Source organism: Lynx rufus, unplaced genomic scaffold (genome assembly GCF_022079265.1).
Source record: "Lynx rufus isolate CCGP_SWC_20201006 ecotype Redwood Valley unplaced genomic scaffold, mLynRuf1.p SCAF_37, whole genome shotgun sequence".
Taxonomy (NCBI): domain Eukaryota; kingdom Metazoa; phylum Chordata; class Mammalia; order Carnivora; family Felidae; genus Lynx; species Lynx rufus.
Window position 1 is genome coordinate 2,519,875 of NW_025814853.1, and position 19,847 is coordinate 2,539,721.

At 62.1% G+C, this 19,847-nt stretch overlaps 2 protein-coding genes across 2 annotated transcripts; both read left to right on the forward strand.

The window, feature by feature from the left end:
- The first annotated feature begins 1,128 nt into the window (after nucleotides 1-1,128).
- MRPL12 (mitochondrial ribosomal protein L12) lies at nucleotides 1,129-4,847 on the forward strand. Its single transcript, XM_047094002.1, has 5 exons — nucleotides 1,129-1,230; nucleotides 1,854-2,040; nucleotides 2,199-2,282; nucleotides 4,194-4,325; nucleotides 4,454-4,847. Exons 1-5 carry the CDS (start codon nucleotides 1,157-1,159, stop codon nucleotides 4,568-4,570), a joined length of 594 nt encoding a protein of 197 aa, XP_046949958.1. The 5' UTR covers nucleotides 1,129-1,156; the 3' UTR covers nucleotides 4,571-4,847.
- Nucleotides 4,848-9,072: 4,225 nt separating this feature from the next.
- On the forward strand, nucleotides 9,073-16,676 carry SLC25A10 (solute carrier family 25 member 10). Its single transcript, XM_047094069.1, has 11 exons — nucleotides 9,073-9,306; nucleotides 11,770-11,889; nucleotides 12,488-12,602; nucleotides 12,703-12,751; nucleotides 12,970-13,011; nucleotides 13,733-13,776; nucleotides 13,936-14,006; nucleotides 14,128-14,220; nucleotides 14,559-14,636; nucleotides 15,380-15,436; nucleotides 15,554-16,676. The coding sequence occupies exons 1-11, from the start codon at nucleotides 9,214-9,216 to the stop codon at nucleotides 15,653-15,655; spliced, it is 864 nt and encodes a 287-aa protein (XP_046950025.1). The 5' UTR covers nucleotides 9,073-9,213; the 3' UTR covers nucleotides 15,656-16,676.
- Nucleotides 16,677-19,847: the final 3,171 nt, after the last annotated feature.

Below are 19,847 nucleotides of genomic sequence, written 5' to 3' on the forward strand. Positions count from 1 at the left end.
TTTAAGAATGTAAACTCACAGCCCTTTGCATCTAGAGTTCAAAACATTTCACACCTTAAATACCAAGTCTCTTAGGTGACCCGGCATTAGCTCTTCTGAGAAAGAATGGACTAGTTTAATAGGTGATCTGAGTGCAGGTCAAAAGCAGGGCCAGGAGAGCAAGAGGTGGAGGCAGAGGACGGCTCTGCTTTCGTGATCTAAAGTGCGGTTCCATGCCTGGCTCTTGGAAAATGAGCTGGAAGAGGAGAGACCCAGGGCCCTCAGGGCAGGTGTTGGCTGAGCGGGGTGGAGCTAGAGGTCTAGGCAGAAGAGCAGGTGCGGAATGTCTGGGAGCTGGCTGGAAAGGCAGCTGGAGACAGAGCCAGGTGTACGGCTAGCCCTCCCGTCCAGGGCTCCATCCCTCGACCCTTCAGAGCTCAATCACAACCCTTGGCAACGCTGTTAGGGGAGAGCCCCCAACTCAGCTGCCGAGGCCCTCCCGAGGCTACGGGAACCGCGCGGGCGGGAAAGGCAATCCTTCAGAAGGAGGAGGAAACCAAGGAAAAGACTGCCCAGAGGGCAGCGGGGGCTCCCCGCACTAGGTGGCTCCTGGCTGCGGGCAGCCAAGGCCCCCAGCACGGACCTGCGGAGAAAGGACACCTGGGATCCCCGTGCCCGCCCCGCGGCGGCGGAAATTCGTTGTCAGCCGCCGCGAGGCTTCCCCAGGTTCTCCCTGGCCGGGCTGCCCGGGGGCCGGGACCGCCTCCCCGAATCGGCCGGAGCCTGGCTCCAAGCGTCGGCCTTTTCTGGCCTTGATTCCCCCAGCGAGTAGAGGGCCCCCAACCGGTCACCGTCCAGCCCCAGGCCCCCGGCCGCCACCAACGACCCTCTACGCCTGCGCGGTTCGCCGCCTAGTGGGTAATCTCGGGGAAGCGAGCGCGAGGTGCGGCTAGAGCGTCCTCTCCTACTCGTTTGCCCGGCGGCTTCGTCGGCTAGAGCGTCGGTCCCCAACCTTTCGCCCGTCGGGCCCGCGCGGCTAGAGCGCCCTCGCGCAGCTCGTATGCTCGGCGGCCTCGGCGGCTAGAGCGTCCTCACGCAGCTCGTATGCTCGGCGGCCCGGGCGGCTAGAGCGTCCTCCTCCTGGGGAGCCGCGTGTGACCTTCCCGCCCGCGGACCGATGCTGCCGGCGGCCGCTCGCCCCTTTTGGGGGCCGTGTCTCAGACGTCAGGGCGCTGCGCTCCGTCTCGCCAGGTACCACGGTCCGCCGAGGGCTGGCGGGGCGGCAGGATCGGGGCCCTGGGCCGGCAACTGAGGGTGCAGGTTGGGGGCGGTGTCCGCGTGCGGCGGGCGGGATGCCATCCCCGACTCGGTGGGGCCCGGAGCCGGTGCGGGTCGCGGGGGTCCCCACTTGCCGACCCCCTAACCACGCGTGCTGCGCAGAGTGCTAGGGGTGGTCCCAGATGACCTTGCTCAGGTCCCTGCCACTCTGCGGGCCTCAGTTTCCCCTGCAGGCCTAGTGACGTTGGAGGTCTTCCATCGGTGGGCCCGGCGTTGTGCCGTCCGAGGGCCCCAGGTTCTGAAGGCCTTAGTGTAGCAAAATGCCGTCAGGTTACTGCCCTGCTCCCGCGGGTTGATAGAGAGTTTTCCGACACGGAAACTTAACGGTGTGGGTAGTCTGTCTGCAGATAATTGCGTGCATTTCTATGGCTCTTTGAAGTGCTTAAGGTAGCTGGGAAATCCCCTTATTCGCGTGGACCCTGGAATCTGAGAACCCTGGGTTGGGACCTAGGAGCTAGAACGGCGCTCTTATCATCAACCTGTCTGGTCTGTGTCACTGGCCTGTGCCAGGCTGACAGCTTTGTTTGGGGGGCTAGGCAACAGGTGCCCCGTGTCTGCGCTGTGCGGCTGATGAGATGCAGCAGCCCTCGAATGGGGGAGGCCCTCGCCGGCGCACCCCTGGATAACGCCCCCAAGGAGTATCCCCCCAAGATCCAGCAGCTGGTCCAGGACATCGCCAGCCTCACGCTCTTGGAGATCTCAGATCTCAACGAGCTTCTGAAGGTACCACAGGCCCTGGCCTGTGTCTTGTTCCTGGTGTATTTGGGGTGTGTAGTAAATTGCCCGGAGTGTGCCCTCTGAATGTGAGGATCCTGCCAGGCTGTGTGTTTATCTTGGGTGTGATGGGCAGCTACTGAGATTGCTCTCTCCCCTCCCTGCAGAAAACCCTGAAGATCCAGGATGTTGGACTCATGCCAATGGGTGGCACAGTGCCTGGTGCTGCCCCTGCTGCAGCAGCCCCAGAGGTGAGCCCGGGCCAGGGTCCTGTGCAGAAAGGCTCCCGTCTTGCCTCGTGTCACATGGCCCGACGCCCAGATTTCTCTCGTCCCTTGTCTTGGCCCTGCATCAGTCAGCGCGTCCTGCAGACCTGTGTGTGCTGGCTGTGGGCTCCCCTGCGGCCCTGCCAAGGGTGTGCAGGTCCCTGCCCGCGTGGAGACCGCGTTTTCGCGGGGGGAATTGACAATGAGTCAAAGGAGAAGAAAATTTATGTTGAATAGCAGGACTTGAGAAGTGCTATGAGAAAAAAGTAGGGAAGAAGCTGAGGGGAGAGGAGGGTTATGATGTCAAGAAAGGCCCTAAAGCCGAGGAGATGTGAGGATACAGGAGACAAGCTGCAAGGGGGCTGCACGCGAGAGAGCCATGGGGGCACGTCAGGGGCTGGAGCGGCGAGGTGGGGAGGCACTGGACAGGCTGGGGTCTCTGTAAGGAAACCAGCAGACTTGAAGCCACGTGTGAATTTGTTTTTTGTTTTCTAGGTGTTTTAGTTTGGTTGGGGGCTGTTGCAGTTTTTACAAAAAGTTTCGAAGTTCTATCTGCAACTGCAGATAATGCCCTGTGTATCTGTCTCCAGTCTCGATAATTAGTAAGGTTTTGATATTTAATTCATTTGTCCTTTGAAGCTTAAGGCAAATTTCTTTCTTTCTTTTTTTTTTTTTTATTGCTTCTTTTTTTTTTTTCTTAACATTTATTTATTTTGAGAGACAGAGACAGCACAAGTAGGGGAGGGGCAGAGAGAGAGGGAGACACAGGATCTGAAGCAGGCTCCAGGCTCTGAGCTGTCAGCACAGAGCCCGACGTGAGGCTCAAACCCACAAACCATGAGATCGTGATCTGAACTGAAGTCAGACACTTAACTGACTGAGCCACCCAGGTGCCCCTCAGGGCACATTTCTGATCTGTCCTTTCTTGGTGCGCTCCAGCACACATCTCTAAGAACGCAGGTACTGACGTAGCCAGGAGCCATTTGTACAACAAATGTAATTAGCAGTGGTTTTCTAGCTCAGTCTATTTAGGTTTAGCTAATGGTCCCAGACTTTATAACAGTTGGTTTACCCAAATCTATACGAGGTCTGCGAATTGCATTTGGTCATTGGGTGTCTGAAGTCTGGGTCACTGTCCTCGGTCTCCTTTCCCTGGCCATCCATCCCCTACCAAGGAGACCAGGTCAGGGGTCCCGTAGAGTGCCCTCCCGGCTCCGTATGTGTCTGTGGCTCCCCTGGCATCACATCCACTCCCCCACCTGCCACGAAGTGGTAGCTTTACAGACTCATCATGTTCAGCCTGAATGTTTGGGACAAGGAGAGAGAATTACTCTGAAGTCTGTCATCTAAACTGGGACACTTTGGGGGACGAAGGAACACTGTTAATAATAGGGCAGGTGCAAAGCAGGACAGCCCCAGGCTGCCGGGCCGCGTGCCCCCTGCTCTCCGCGGTGCTGTATCTTCACATGTGGTGGGAGGGGCTCTGTCAACCCCAGTCCTCCACTGGTCACCTGGGGACGGTGCAGCTGTAAATGTGTCCATGTGATTTGGGGCTCGCCTGAGGATGCGCCGAGCACTGTTGGTGTCACCCTGACCGGCTACAAGTGACTGTGTTTAAGGGACGAGGGAACCTGAGTGGGGTCGGGGTGAGGGGAGGTGGTTTCAGAACCGCCTCCGGAGAGATGGCAAGGTTTCCAGCGACGGAGCAGGTGTCGCTGAGGAGCACATGAGGGAGGGGCCCCGGCGCTGGCGAGGCGGACCGGTTTGTCCTGAGCCCAGCTGCCCGGCGCGGCCTCCCGCTGGAATTGCGGGCCTTGCTGTGCCATCTTGGCGACTTTGGGGCCACAGGACCGAATGTGCCTGCTTTACCCCATCCTTTCTCTCTCCCTCTCCCAGGAGGCAGAAGACATCCCCAGACAGAAAGAGCGGACGCATTTCACCGTCCGCCTGACAGAGGCAAAGCCCGTGGACAAAGTGAGGCTGATCAAAGAAATCAAGAACTACATCCAGGGCATAAACCTCGTCCAGGTGAGCTCCGCGCTGCACGGCCCTCTGGCTGTTGCCGCTAACGTGCTAATGGTACTCAGACCGGCCCCTCCTACGGCAGGTTTTTTGGGGGCAACATGGGCCCCATTTCTGACTTTGCTCTCTGGCAGGCAAAGAAGCTGGTGGAGTCCCTGCCCCAGGAGATCAAAGCCAATGTCTCCAAGGCCGAGGCGGAGAAGATCAAGGCAGCCCTGGAGGCGGTGGGCGGCACCGTGGTTCTAGAATAGGCCAGCTCTGAGGACTGGTGGACTGGGGTCCCTGGGACCTGACCTGGGGGAGGCCCCCTCCTGCTCCAGCCCTGGCATCCGGGACCCGTGGTGGGAGCGGCTTCAGGGCAGAGCTCTGGCACTGGCTCTGCCATCTCTGCTCCGGGACAGACAAGGGACCTGCTGAGACGGGGGGCAGCTCCTGTGTGAGCACCGGGGAGAGGAACTCTGGAACGTACCAGAGGCAACACGCGCCCCCTGGTGGCCACTGAGAAAAATACATTGTTCGGGCGCCGTGTCTGCAGTGGTGTGTCTGGGTCAGCGGCCAGTGGGCGGTGCGGGCTGGCTTGGAGCTCCTGCCCGCCAGGCAGGCCGCCCGGGGGTGGCAGGGCTCGCCCTCTGCGGGGCACGTGGGGGTCGGCCAGCGTTCCTTGTGTCTTCTCTGTGCAGGGGCCTGACCTCGGAGGTCCGGCAGCAGCGCACGGAGCGGGGGACGGGGGGGTTGGGGCAGCACCCAGCTTGCCTGAGTGGTGGCAGCTGCCGCGAGGCTGATGTCAGATCGTGACCTGGGAGGTGGGCGTGGGGCACCGGTGCTGGTCTTCGGCAGGAAGCGTAGCACTGGCCTACAGACAGGCAGGAGGTGAGGCGTGTACCTGAGAACGGCCAGCCCCCGTGTCCCCTCCCTGGCCATGCTGGAAGAGTGGTCTGCAAGGACAGGGCTGCGGGCCCGGAAGGAGATGTTGCATCTGGGAGTGCCGGGCTCTGGGTACCCTGAGGACAGGTCTGGGGAGCTGGCATGTGCCCAGGTGGGTGTGCCCAGCACCCGGATGCCACCTGTGGGCCCTCCCGGAGGACCCTGCTGGACCTCCTTGTAAGAAGGCTGCTCCCTGACCCAGAGAGCCCCACCGGCCAAACCTGTGGCCCGCATAGTCCCAGGGAGTTAATGATTCACCATCAGCAGGTCTCTGGGCGTGCCTTCCCTCAGCAGAGGTGACTCCTGGGCCACCTGAGGCGGGTATGACCGGTTGGGTATCCTGCTGGCCCAACTGCCCTTCCCAGGGGAAGGGAGGATCTAAAGTCAGGGATAGCCTTCAGCCTCGGCCTCGTACTGGTGGCCCGAGTCTGTGTGTGCTCTGAGCCCCTTTGTCTTTCCAAGGGACTTGTGGGTGATGATTAGGACTCTCCTCCCCTCCCCTCTTCCTGGGATGATGACACCCTCGCTGCGTCCTGGACGTGCTGGGGCTGACTGCTCAAAAGCGCAGTTGACCGTGTGCCTCAGGCCATACTCATTTTGCTTCCCTGATGCTGAGTGTCACCTGGTGCCCCCCACCTGACCTCACAGTCCCTCATGGTCCTGCCCCCACCCCACTCACCCCACCCCAGCTGTGGTCTCCACCTGCTGTGGTGCAGTTGGCCAAGTGTCTCAGACCTGGCAGCAGGTGGGGTGTGCCCTGGGTCCCCGGAGGCCACTTGGCCTTGGCCCTTGGGCTCGACACCAGGAGGTAGGTCTACGCATCCTGCGTTGGCTTGATGTTACTAGCACAGAACCTTGCGAGGTCCCGTCAGATCCTGGTAGGAATCCGCGTACCGTGTCTTCGTCCAGGCTGGTGAAATGGTCACAGAGGACCCGGCAGGGGGAGATCTGAAGCTGACCCCTGGCTCCTGCCCGTTCCAGGAACCCTGGTGTCCACCTGGCCCCCGCGTGGTGTCGTCCTAGCTCCCTAAGCGCCATGCAGGAGCGCTCAGGAACGGACGTCCTCCAGAGACGTGGCCGGCAGCCTTGTTCTCGAGACCTCACCTGACCTCTGCATCTTAGAGCCCCTTGGATTTATGCAGAAGTCTTCATGATCCATTTGAGAATTTGGCTGGGGATCTTTTTGAGTCCCCCCTGACCTGCAGCTTGCAAAGTCCCACCTTTTTCCTTTTTTGGTTGCCAAATGATCCTTCACGGAAGTATTTTCCTTCGTAGTTCTTAGCTAGTGGGGCATCCCACTGCGCCACTGTCGATGTCCTCTGTGGTGCCCTGAGGGTGGTAGCCATTGGTGTTGCAGCCCACAGACCGGGCCATCCCCAGGAGGTCTTTAATGGTTCCAGAGAGTTCTCTGGCTAAAGATCAGCGGCGCATCTGTCAGGCAACGTTGACACTCTCATCAAAAGCGACACTGCTGCTGTGCTTAGTATTTTTCAGCTGCTTTCTGCCTCCGCGGTTCCTAGAGGGCTTTGATGAGCAGGACAGAGGTGGAAGGTACCACTTCAATCTGGGCCTGTCCGGAATGGTCAGTTTCACTCTAACCCCCAGACCCTTCCAGTCACTGGTTGCCTTGGCGATGTCATCACCAACCTATCTTGGAGACAGGCCAGTAGGGCTGAGCTTCGGGGCCAGGGCAGATGTAGCCCCGACTCCCCCACTGGCGCGCCTCAGGTCCACGATTTTGATTTCGTCTTGCTCGGGGTGGAACTTAGGCGGAAGGGTGGAGGCGGCCGCTGTCGGAGGAACTCGGACTGGGGACTGCTGAAGACAGTAGCACGTTCGCGCCTCTGAGCAGAAAGCCAAAAGCTAGACCCCTTATTTCTTAAGAGGGCGCCCCACACTCCACGCACTTACCATTTTCCAGGATTCCTCCGCACTTCCGGGGCTTCTCCCGTTCTAGGCGGGGCTTCGCAGACCGCACGTGCTGTGTCTCATGTTCTGGGCGGCCCACCATCTGTACACAGCAAGCGCTGGTCCCTTGGCACCTCACCTTCTGGGCTGCCCGCTCCGCGCCACTGACGTGTTTGCTTAGTCAGGAGATGATAACATTGCCCTCGGGTGATCCAGGATTCCAACCTTCAATGTATCCTGAATGAGACCGGTGCAGGGGCAGGTTTTGTGCTGGCCTGGGTCTCAGAGAGGGAGTGGGCTCAAAGGTGCTCCTACTTCCCATAGGACCCTGGACAAGGAGGCCCCTCCTCTGCCGCCTACCAGTTCTATCTGGTAGCCCTGTTTTTTTTTTTTAAACAAAGGGCCAGCTCAGCTGTGAAAGCCATCTCACTGGTCACACATTTTCACATTTCCTTACGGAGCTGTGTCTCGCATCCTCTCTCGTTTCTTTTCTTTCTTTCTCTTTGATGGAATTGTTTCTCCTGATTTAATTGTCAGATTGTTTATTGCTGTTGTATAGAAATACAATTGAATTTTATTTAAGTAAGCTCTATGCGCAACGTGGGGCTTGAACTCACGACCCTGAGATCAAGAGTCACATGCTCTTCCGCCTGAGCCAGCCAGGCGCCCCCTCTCTGGTTTCTTCTGGAGAACTGCTGCGACCCTTCCGACACTTCCCTTCCGGCTCCGGGTCCCACTGGCCTGTGTTTTCATCCAGATGCAGCTCCCTTCTCTCCCCCTTCCCCCCCCTTAAGAAAAAGCCGGATGTCTGTGTGGCCGACGCTCCCTCCACCTCCCCAGTCCACAGCATTTCTGGGCTGTTCACTTCCCCAGATGATGACCTCAGGGTCAGAAGCCTCCTAGCCTTCTGGAGGGCAGTCTCCTTAGTCTTCAGGTGGCCACTTGAAGCAAATAGGTTTGCTGGCCCATCTTACGCCTCTGACACAGCGAGATAACTGCTGGGCACTCAGAGGCCAGCTGGACTTGTTATTCAGGGTTCTCAGCAGGTGCGGAGAACCCCTGGGTCCATGTGGCCCCAGGGATTCCAATTTCCATCTTGCCCAGCAGGTGTGTCTTTGTCCAGTACTTGCACCTGCTGTTTGCTGGATGGTGAGGTGAGAGTGGGAACGTGTGCACAGGTGTGTTTCTCATGGGGACAGGCAGCCGGCCTCCTGATTGCCACTTCCCAGGAGCCTGAACCCCCGTGGCTCAGAACTTTGTCCCCTTGTCCTCCTCCGGGATGGCTGCCTGGGGCTGTCTGGTCAGAGCAGACCTGAGGCTGGCCTTGGCTGGGAGCTCCGGAGAGTGGATTGTCTTCTGCCCCTAGTTTTCATGTAATTCTTAGGTTGGCTCCAAGAAGGTTTTGTGCCACCTCTTTTGGGCGCACGTGTCCCAGGGCTGACCCCAGGGCCTGTGTGGCTGCCTTGGGACACAGGGTGCAAGGTCAGGGCCTCGGCTGGGGCGGGGTGTTTGCAGGAGGCCGGGCTCCGGGAGTGGCGGGGACTGGCCGAGCGCCGAGGCCACTCCTCAGCCGTGACCTTCGGAGACCTGCCCTAGGCGTGAGGGTGGCCCTGGGGGAGCTGGAGCAGGGCGGGGGAAGGACGCCCGGTTCTCCGGGAGAGTGGAGCAGCCCACTCAGCAAGCTCCCGGGGGTCCGCGCGGCCGCGCCCGTTCCCCTTCCCTCTCCCGCCGCCTGCTGCACACGGGGAGGCGGCTCGGAGGAGCCCTTTACGCTGGCCAGCCCGAGCGCGGCCGCTTTAAGGCGCGGGGCCCGCCCCCCGGCTCGAGGCGGGGTCGCGGTGGCCCCGCCCCCAGAAGTGGTCCCGCCCCCAGGGCCGCGCGGGCGCATTGGCTGCGCGGCGCGCGGGTGGCGAACGGTGCTTTGAACTCGGAGCGGACGGCTACGCGGGCCGGGGTCCGGGACTGGGGTCGGGGTCCGATCGGGGCCTGGGCCTGAGCCGGGGTCTGCGCGGCGCGAACCGGGGCCGGCAGCCGGCGCTCCTGGGCGTCCGCGGCGCGAGCCATGGCGGCCGAGGCGCGCGTGTCGCGCTGGTACTTCGGGGGGCTGGCCTCGTGCGGGGCCGCCTGCTGCACGCACCCGCTGGACCTGCTCAAGGTGAGGTTGGCGCGGGCCGGGCGGGGGCGGGCGACGAGCGCTACGGGCCGGGGCGGTGGGGATGGGGGTGGGGCGAGGGGGCCCGCCCAAGCTCTGGGCGCCGACCAGCCTGGCGCTGCACTGCCCGGGAGGGCCTCGGACTTGGGTCGGCCTTGGCGCCGGGCCTGAGGGGCATCGGTTCACCGCCCCCGCCGGGAGACCCTGCCCACTCCCGGATGGAGGCGCCCCGTTGTCGTAGCTCACGGGCCGCGGTTCCCCCATACTACCTGTGTGACCTTGGGCTAGTCACTTGGCCTCTCTGAGCCAGTTTCCACCCCTCACTTTTGAGCACAGTTCTTCTGCCTGGTTGCAAGTTGAGGGGGTGGTTCTGTGAGGCGCACAGAAGTTGGCATCTAGAGGCGAGCCAGGGCTCCAGCACACCCAGGGCCCAGGTGGCCTCCCTGCCTGGTGGGGACCCAGCACACAGTGAGGGAGTGCGGACGGCAGGTGGCTGCTTCCTCCTGGACCGGGTGGGCACCTGGAAGCCAGGGACCCTGCGCCCACGCGGGTCCTGCCCTGTGAGGGTGAGCAAGAAGCATTCATGCTCACTTTACTTCTTTTAGAAAATACGCTTATGGGGCAGTACAAGACAGAGGTTCTGTTGTCTCCCAGAGCCGGCGGGGGGTGCTTTCTGCCCCTTTGTCGCCACAAAGAACAAAGAAGAAAGGGCCAGTGATGCAAAGCATAGCCTGCCCAGGAGGCCCTGCCCCGGGGAACCTGGACTGCGGTCACATGGACCCGTGGGCAAGGGTCCTTCCCTGCCCCCACCCAGAGCAGCCTGATCCCCACACTGACCCTCTGGAGGGACGGGCACGGGGGCCCTGTTGACCCAAACCTCAGCCTCACTTGCAGCCCGGCCAGGCCCCCACGCTGTCGTCCCCCTAAGGCATTTTCCTTCCAGCGACTTTTTTGCTGAATGGAGGAAGTTGACTTCTCTAGTAAAAATGCACCCCCTCCCCAGTCAAGGCAGCATTAGCAGATGGGGAGGGGGGCCGAGAAGCTGGTGGCCCCTGGGCTTCTCGTGGGAGAGGCCTGCATGGCTCCTGGTAGTCCCCAGGGCCTGAGCGCCGCCAGAGGGAGCAGGGCCAGGTCAAGGCTGCTCTGACCCCCAGAGAGAGGGGAGGCAGGGTCCCCTCCTTGTGTCTAATTGTGCTTTCCCCGTGTCCCCTCCCCCGGCCCCACCGTGGGGCCCTGGAGGGTTAGGCTCTCATCCGATGGTGAGTGGACACAGCTCCCAGGGGCCCTTGGAGCCCTCACAGGCAGCCTGCAGTCATTTGTACCTGTCCACAGGCCCCGTGCCTGCCCCCCAGGTGCTGTTTTGCCACAGAACCCTGCGGGGGGAGGAGGTCGAGAGGGGCAGGCAGCCACAGGACCGGGGCCACTGTCTGGCCCCTGCTGGGAGCAGCAGGCAGTGTGGACAGCCACGGAGGCCAGCCTCAAGGGGAGGCCCTGGCTGAGGCTGTTGCCTCTTGGCCCTGTGGTCACTGGAGAAACTATTTTATAGCTCGTTGATCTCTCCCTTTGCCCCTGTGCCCTGGCTCAGTCCTCAAGGCTGCTTCTCGCCTGGACGAGGGCTGCTTCCTGCATGGCCACCTTGTCCCCAGGCCCAGCGCCCTCTGTCCTGTCCAGCTCGGCTGATGTGGCTGTGCTGAGCACGAAGCCCTCGCCACCCCAACCCACCTTTGCCCCACCACCAGAGCCCCTGGGCAGCGACAGAGTGGGAAGGGAAGGCTCCATCCGCTGAGCTACTCAGTGCTCACAGCACACCGAGGAAACTGAAGCAGGAGGGTCGGTAACCTGCCCAGCAGGCCCAGCCAGAACATCACTGAGGCTGGACAGACCCCGGGGTGGCCGTGCCCTGGCCCTCCCAGAAGTGTCTTTCCCCTTCTCCCCCGCTGAACTCCCACCACCTCTTCCCAGCCCACTGGGACTGTCTCTGAGTCCCCATGACTCTTGGTCCCTCTTGAGAAGGGGCATAGCTAAGAAACGGGGCCCTGCAGTCACCTGGTGGGTGTCTGCATGGTGCCTCGGTGTCCTCATCTGCAAAATGGGACTGCCAACCGCCATGCCAGTGGCAGGTGCCATGAGGACTCAGACACATATGTGGAGTATTTCTCACGGGCCTGGCGGGCTCACGTGTCAGCTGGTATTGTCACTTGTCGATGAGGAGTGTGGGATCGAGGCTGGGGCCAGGTGTGGGCGTGGCGTCCCATCTCTAACACCCCAGCTGGATGCCCTTAGGACACCTCTCTGCCTCCTCGTGCCTCAGTGTCCCGCCTCTAAACTGGGGTGCTGGTAATAGTCGGCCCGTGGGGTCTTCATGAGGACGTAAAGTGGTAGATGGTGGGAAAGGGCTCAGAGCAGAGCCGGCCTGGGTGGGCCCTGGGGCAGGGGCCCTGTTCTGAGCAGGTGTGACCCCGACAGGTACATCTGCAGACGCAGCAGGAGGTGAAGCTGCGCATGACGGGCATGGCGCTGCAGGTGGTGCGCTCCGACGGCGTCCTGGCGCTCTACAACGGCCTCAGCGCCTCCCTGTGCAGACAGGTGCCCCTGGGGGCCCCCCTCCCAGGACGCCGGGTGGGCAGGACGCGTGGCCAGGGGGGCACTTCCGCCTCCCGGCCAGGGGCTTCCTTAGGTCCCGGCCCCAGAGCCCAGGCAGGTTGAAGGGAAGGCTGGCGCCCCCCAGGCCTGGACTCAGACACAGCCACGCCTTCTCGCCGTGGGTGCCCTGTGGGCCCGGAAGTGACTTCTCCTCCTCTTCACGGTGGTTAGGACCAAGGAACCACGGGGCCCAGGGACGGCAACTCCCAGGTGGCACAGGGTGCCGTGGGATCGGGTGTGCTCTGCCTCCTATGGGGCTCAAGACCCTCCTTTACAGATGGGGAAGCTGAGCCCAGGGAGGGAAAGAGAGAGGAAAGGGCAGGACTCTGGACTCCGCCAGCCCCAGATTTGCACGTTGTCTCAGCCACTTGCTGACCGTGTGGCTTCGAGAGAGTCCCTATATCCCCATGGCCCATTTGGTGATGACTGTGCACTGGGGGGGGGGGGGGGGCTGGAGGGGGGAGGCCCAACAGGTGTCAGACAGACATGCCCAGCAGGGTCCCTCCACTTGCGCCCTCTGAGCTGGGCCCCTTTTCCCCAGATGACTTACTCCCTGACTCGCTTTGCCATCTATGAGTCTGTGCGGGACCACGTGACCACGGGCAGCCAGGGACCCCTGCCTTTCTACAAGAAGGTGTTGCTGGGTTCCATCAGCGGTGAGCTGCCGGCTGGGCTGGGCGGGGGGGGGGGGGGGGGGGTCGGGGCACGCGGGCATCGCCAGTCGCCGCATGCTGGCCCCGGGGTCTGTCGCCCCAGGTTGCATCGGAGGCTTCGTGGGGACCCCTGCAGACATGGTCAACGTCAGGTCAGTGTGCACTCCCACCCAGGTCGGGGTCTTTCCTGTCCCCTGACGGGACCGCGGTGTGTTCTGCTCGGAAAGAGCTGCTCACGCCTTGGGGTCCTGGGCGCTGGGGGGCAGGCCGGGGCGGGCCCAGCTGCTCACTGCCAGGGTGAGCCCTGGAGCCCGCTGACCTCCGTGCGGGGCGTGTGAGGCGCCCCCTGAGCCGGTGCCCCCCGTTCCAGGATGCAAAACGACGTGAAGCTGGAGCCCAGTCAGCGCCGAAAGTGAGTAGCAGGGCCGAGGTCAGCTCCTGGGGCTTCCTGGCGGGTGTGGGGGGCCAAGCAGGCGCCAGCGTGGGCCCCAGTGGGCCGTGCTGCCTGTGACGTCAGCTGGAGTGAGCAGAGGCGGCTGACAGCTTTGGGAAACCCGCACGGGGCACGGCCGTCCTGGGTCAGAAGGCCTCTGGCTGCTTTCTTTGGGGGGGAGTCTGGGATGGTGGCCGGGCTCCCAGGGCCCCCGAGGCCTGTGCTTGTCCTTGTTCACGGGGAGGATGGTTTAGAAGTTTGAGTCTGGGCCTTCAAACAGGTTTGGAAGCTGGGATTTTTTTTTTAACGGTAAAAATCTTATTTTCCATGAAGTTTAAGTTCCTGTTAACTCCAAGGCTGCCTATGGTTTGCCCTCCTAGCTAAGGTGCAGACACGGGCTACAGTCAGCTGAGCAGTGAAATGGGGCTCCAGGCAAGCCCGTTGTCCTCTCTGTGGCCGGACTGTGAGCCAAGGGAACGGGGTGGAAGGAGGTCAGGCAGGCCCCCTCCTCACCCTCAGCAACAGCGGGCAGACAGGACCAGCCCCAGAGCAAGGGTTTTCTGGTGGTAGTTGGGAGATCTTCAGGCTCCTTTGTCCCCTGACTCCTGTGAGAGCTGCATGGCTCTCCCCAGGGAGGACCCTCCCTCGGGGGCTGGCGGTCAGGGAGAGCCTCACGGCGTCCGTTCTGTGTCCCTGGCAGCTACGCCCATGCCTTGGACGGCTTGTACCGCGTGGCCCGAGAAGGTAAGAGGAGGGGGTCCAAGGAGGCCGAGGGTGTGGGGAGCGTCGTGCAGGACCTGGGGGGGCCTCACCTCCTTCCTCCGGCATGGGGGGCGTGTGCGGGACCTGGGCGGGCCTGAGGGATCGGGCTGGGCTGGGCGCCTCACCTCCTTTCTCCGGCAGAGGGTCTGAAGAAGCTGTTCTCTGGCGCGAGCATGGCGGCCAGTCGCGGGATGTTCGTCACCGTGGGCCAGGTGGGGCTTCTGCTGGCCCTGGGGTTCGGTCAGCCCAGGTGGTGTCACTGTGGGCCCCCATCCGCTTTCCCCAGAGCTGGGGGCCCTCCTCCAGGCCCTGATCGCCCCTGCACGCCCACAGCTGTCCTGCTACGATCAGGCCAAGCAGCTGGTCCTCAGCACCGGGTACCTGGCCGACAACATCTTCACTCACTTTGTCGCCAGCTTCATCGCGGTGAGTGCTGGGTTCGCGGAGGTGGTGGGGGTCCCTCACCAGCCTTGGGAGCTGAGGGTACCCAGGATGAGGCCCGAGCCCAGAAAGCAGGAGGCTTGGGGCGAGTCTGGGGGTGTCCCTCCGGGTTGTGTAAGTGGGCACCGAGGCCCTGGGGAGGGAGGAGCTCACGGATCCCCTGCTGCCGAAGCCGGGACAGTCCCTGGTTGGTTCCTGGTGTCCCTCGGGATGCATCCGGGGATCCGGGCCGGGGGCTGTGAGGGGAGAGGGAGGGTGCTTGCGCACTCTGCCTGGCAGGCCCGTTGGTGATAAGCGCCCCCACCTCACCCCACCCCACCCAGGGTGGATGTGCCACGGTCCTGTGTCAGCCCCTCGACGTCCTGAAGACCCGCCTGATGAACTCCAAGGGCGAGTACAAGGTGAATGGGGGCTGCAGGCACCACCCCCTCCCGAGTACGGACCCGGGGGCTCCGGGGGCGGCGGGGAGGGAGGGAGTCCCCGTGCTGCCACTTGACGCTCCGTGGCTGGAGGAGCCCCGTCCTGGCAGGTGGATGAGGCTCTTCCCCCTGTGACTGCGTCCCCTCAGTTGTCCTCCCCGGCTGGCCCCGGGGCAGCGGTCGGCACTGTGTGTGTTTTTAAGGATTTTATTTTATTTTACTTTTTTTTGAGTAGGTTCCATGCCCGACATGGGGGTTGATCTCACGACCCTGAGATCAGGAGTCGTAGGCTCTACCGATGGAGCCCGCCAGGCACCCCCCTGTATGTGTTTTTAAATCCGATTCCTTGATGCGTTCACAGAGGCAGCCGGTTCACTGTAGTCCGTGAACTTTCGGGAAGTGCCCGGGGCAGACCCACAGCGCGCGCCGCGGCTCCCCAGTCATTACGGTGCCCTGCTTCGTGCCTGCCCTGCCGCGTGAACAGTCCCCCCCGCGCTGTGGGGGCCCGGCGGGTCGCCTGCCCTGGCTCCGGTTTTGCTGTGTCAGCAGACGGGGTGGCCGTTCACCCCCCCCCCCCCCGCACTCGCCTCCAGCTGTCGTTACCTTTGACCTCTCTGCACAGGGCTGCTGGCTGGTGCTGAGGGTGGGAGGGGTGTTGATTTGTGCCTTTCGAGCCAAAAGCAGCCTTTCTTTTATTGCTTTGCTTTGTTTTGTGTTTTCTGCAGGGTGTCTTTCACTGCGCTGTAGAGACAGCAAAGCTCGGGCCGCTGGCCTTTTACAAGGTTGGGCAGGGCTGAGGCGGCAGGGCTGGGGCGGCAGGGCTGGGGCAGGGCTGGGGCGGCAGGGCTGGGGGTCCCTCTGGGGTCTTCTGACTCCCTGCTTCCCCTTTCCCCGCCCAGGGCCTCGTGCCTGCAGGCATCCGCCTCATGCCGCACACCGTGCTCACGTTTGTCTTCCTGGAACAGCTTCGCAAACACTTTGGCCTCAAAGTGCTCTCCTGACGGGGCCAAGGAGTGGGCTGAGCCAGGGCCAGCCCCCAGCGCCAGGCTCTTCCAGGGTCTGGGAGGGCCGTGGGCGAGCGCTGCCCTGAGCCCAGCATCTGCCCCGGCGCGCCCCGGCCTCCCTGGCCCCTGGCCCCAGACCCCACCCTGTCCTTTCCCATCAGGCTCATTCCAGTGACCTTCACCCCCTCCATCTCCTACCTGCCCGCCCCAGCCTGTCCCCTGCACACTGCTGACTCACCCAGAGGGGAGGTATCCAGGCCCCGGGTCTGGTTTTCTCTCCTCCCTGGGTAGCTGGTTAACACTGGAGGTGAGAGAGCTGGGCTGGGGCTTCCAGGGTCTGGGGTCCCCTGCCCCTTCTCCTTTAGCCCCTGAGGTTTCTTCATTTCATCGAGCAGCCGCCTGGGGCCCTCAACACCATCTTCCAGCAGCTTCCGTGGAGAACCTGGGTGGCAGAGCAGTGGGGCGCAGACCCCCTGCAGTGCTTTACCAAATTGTGTGTGTGCACATGGCACTTTTATCCGTGGAGAGGGACCACCGCTTTTCCGAAGTTCTCGAAGGCGGCCACGCTCTGGTAGCTCCAGGCCAGTGGGCAGATGGCACCGTGCAGAAACCACGTGCCCAGGAGGGAGGTGACCACATGGCCCGCGGGCACCAGGTCCAGCCAGCCCCCGGTTGCTTTCACAAGTAGTTTCGCCAGAACCTCAGAGCCAGGAGGTCCTGCTGCCTTCAGGGAGCGTGCGGTGTCGTGCACGGGGTCCGCGCCTCCCCCTGCTCCCTGCACAGCCCCCTCTGCGCAGTGTCCCTCAGGGGCCCTCTCTGTGTGGACGGCAGCTGTCCGCAAGGCCCCCCGCAGCCGAGACCCAGATGTCAGCACCTGGGTTCTGTCCAAGCAGCCTGTCCTCCCGCAAGTGGGCCGGGGCCACGTCCATGTGCCTCCCCAGGACCCCCGGGTACTGCACCCCCACCCAGCAAGGGGTGTTCCGCAGGGACACTAATAAAGGACCGTGAAGTGCTCTGAGTCTGGCCTCCAGGGCAACAGACCCACTCTGCACCCTCCAAGGAGGGCTCTCCAGTGTCCAGGGCGGTGGGGGAGGCGGGGGCAAGGCTGAGGGCCCAGAGTGGGAAAGAAGCCCCTGGATACATTGGGGCAGCCTGCGGGCAAAGGAATTGGGGGACACTGGGCTGACAGCAGCCCAAAACCGGGGAAGGAGAGGGGAAGGGTGTGCAGGTTGGAGGTCTGGTCAGCGTTGAGTTTCCAGATCCAAGTTACCATGGACCCCCAGGGTTTCCCCTTTTCAGCAGGCACCTGAGCGCCATGGTTTGAGGGTCCCCTGTTGGGCCGGTCGGCTGCCCTGGGAGCCCCCCCTTTGGCTGTGGGAGGAGCCCCTGGAGTCCCGGGCTCTTGGGCACTGCCCGGTTGTCTGGCAAGCCCAGAAAGGGGCTGGGGAGACCCTGGCTCTCGAAGACTTCAGACCTTCGGGCAGACGGGCTGGGGCAAGAGCTGGTGTGAGTACCACCTGAGGCCTTGAAGTGTTCCAGGACCTGTGGGCACCGCCCCGGGGGCCACCTGCTCACCAGAGACTGACAGGTGGTCTGCCGGCAGCTCGTCCAGACATGAGGACCTCCGACACCGTCCTGGAGCATTTCAGGTGTATAAAAAAATTAGTGGTGAGGGTCGCCCAGCTCTGCAAATGTACTAAAACCCGCTATATCCTGATAAAGCGGTTCCTGCAAAAACAGGCCTGTCCACCCCAGCTACAGGGCAAGCACCCACTGGGCTGTCCGTGACCTTCGCGCCCCGCAGCCCCGTCCCTACCCACTGCGTTATTTGGAAGCAAATCCCAGACTTTGAATCCTCTGCAGACAGATACTTCGCACCTGTACCTGTACGTTAGTCTTTCGAAGCATGTGATCGCTGCGGTGGTAATCCACCCAAGATAGAAACTAACGGTCAGTCTTCACTACCCTCAGGTTTCCCGGCTGCCCCGTGCTGGCTGTGTGCAGAGCGGGGTCCCCTCCCTGCCCTTTCTCTGCAGCTCGTCCAGTGGGCTCTTTCCTAAATCCAGCAAGCGATCTGAATCCAGGCCCACTCCGGGGCGAGAGAACTTGGTGTGGGGCGTGGTTCCTGCCACATCCTTGCCGGGGGTCTCCGGGTCTGGCCGCGTTTGGGGGTCAGCACAGAGCAGCCGCGTGCCCTGACACGCACAGAGGAAGCGGGCCGGCCCGGCTTGCTGTGTTCGAGGTGCGCTCTGGCCCTGCCCGGCTGTGCGGTGGCCTGGGGCTCGCACACGGTTCCCCGGCCCAGGCCACAGCCCCCCCACGGAGGGGACTAGAACCCACAGCCCAAACAGGAAATCAGGACAGGCAGGGGTGAGTGAATGAGCCATGGGAAGGCTGCTGCTTCTCGGACCCCGGCAGCAAGTTTGGGCCACTTGAGGGGCAAGTTCTCGCCTCGGAGCCGCTTGGGCTCACCACAGGATGGTCTGCCCTACGTGAAGCTGGCATTTCACCGGCTGCCTCCCAGGACCAGGGGGAGGAAGTGCCCTGACTGGTTTGGTAGGGACAGGACAGGCCTGGCAGGGACGTGGCAGGATGCGGAGGAGGGAGGGACGGTACCTTTCCTGGAGCAGAGATGTCCACCCGCCCACCCCGTGGCTTCCCAGGGCGGAGCTTGGGGCGGAAGGGCGGCTGGAAGGCCTGGGCCCCTCGATCTCTGTGCGGCCTCAGAACCCAGGCTCCACCTGCGGTCTGGCCCCAAGCCGATTAATTTCACACTCGGGCCTGAGGGCATGTCAGCATTTCCAGGGTCTGCCTCAGCCCTTTTTTTTTTTTTTTTAAAGAAACACTTTATAATTTACAAAAAGCTACGTGACGGGCATTGTCAATTTCCAAGGGCGCCGAGACCAGTCCTGGGGAGAGGGCAGTCTGTCCACGAGCATCGCGGGGCAGCTGGGCGTCGGCGTGCTGAGGACGCGCCCCTCGCGCGTCCACAATCTCACCGGCAGTGGGTCCTCCGCCCCCGTGTCAGAGCTGACACCGTGACCCTGGCGGGAACCAGCAGGGGCCACGCCCCCAGAGCTCGCTCTGGCAGAGGCCAAGAAGCGTGTGTCCACACAGACACTTGTGCACAGACGGTCACGGCCGCCTGTGGTGTAAAACCAACCGAACGTCCGCCACCTGGCCGGGGGACCACGTGTGTGTTCGCCTAACGCAGTATTCTTTGGCCATAAGAGAACGAAGTCCAGACGGCCGGGAGAATCCAGCGTGTGCTGCGGGGACACCGGAGGACCCCAGCCCCGGCTGCAAGGCCTGTCTCTCCATCTGCATCCCGAGGCCGTCCCCCCTCCCCCCCCCCCCCAGCCCAGCGCAGCACCCGGGGCGGGGTGGTGGAGGTCAGGTCACCCTGGACTTTCCCCCATTGCAATAGGGGGAAGTTACTGAGTGATTACTGAGTCAAGCCTCCTGCTTTGGGCCGTGGTTGTCCTTGCCAGTGGACGCTGTCTCAGGAGTGAGGACAGCCAGGCGCAGGTCCACAGCCGCGCACGGAAACGGGGGAAGGTGAGTGCGGCTCCAGCATCAGGACCGCACGCAGTTAGGCATTCCGTAGTTTCCCAACTAAAAACTGGGTTTTAAAAAAGAAAGGGGCACCTGGGTATCTGAGTGGGCGGAGCCTGTGACTCTTGATCTCCGGGTTGTGGGTTCGAGCCCCACGTTGGGTGTAGAGACGGCTTAAAAATAAAATGCTAGGGGTGCCTGGGTGGCTCGGTTGGTTAAGCACCTGATTTTGGCTCAGGTCATGACCTCAGGGTTTGTGAGTTCAAGCCCCGTGTTGGGCTGTCTGCCGTCAGCACAGAACCCGCTTCAGATCCTCTGTCCCCCTCTCTGCCCCTTCCCTGCCTGTGCTCTTTCAAAAATAAACATTAATAAGCAAATAAGTAAAATGCCAGAAAGGAAAACAAAACAAAACAAAACAAAAAAAAACTTCAAGCAATACACAAAACTACGAAGGGAGCCAAACAGGTAGAAATGTCCCTCCCCACCCGCACATTCCGCAGTAGTAGTGTTGGTAACACAGAAACGGGACCATCTGTTGTAATGGGACCGTAACATATGGGAGCGTTTATAATGCTATATGGAAACATTAAATAAGACATCCATTTCATATCTTGCTTAGGAGGGAGATAGTTAT

Bases quoted from the DNA above. Each gene is read 5' to 3' on its own strand.
- SLC25A10 (XM_047094069.1), top strand. From the start codon at position 9,214: ATGGCGGCCGAGGCGCGCGTGTCGCGCTGGTACTTCGGGGGGCTGGCC. The intron at 11,890-12,487 runs GTGCCCCTGGGG...CCTTTTCCCCAG, and splicing joins GCGCCTCCCTGTGCAGACAG to ATGACTTACTCCCTGACTCG. The intron at 13,777-13,935 runs GTAAGAGGAGGG...TTTCTCCGGCAG, and splicing joins GTACCGCGTGGCCCGAGAAG to AGGGTCTGAAGAAGCTGTTC.
- MRPL12 (XM_047094002.1), top strand. From the start codon at position 1,157: ATGCTGCCGGCGGCCGCTCGCCCCTTTTGGGGGCCGTGTCTCAGACGT. The intron at 2,041-2,198 runs GTACCACAGGCC...CCCTCCCTGCAG, and splicing joins ATCTCAACGAGCTTCTGAAG to AAAACCCTGAAGATCCAGGA. The intron at 2,283-4,193 runs GTGAGCCCGGGC...TCCCTCTCCCAG, and splicing joins CTGCTGCAGCAGCCCCAGAG to GAGGCAGAAGACATCCCCAG.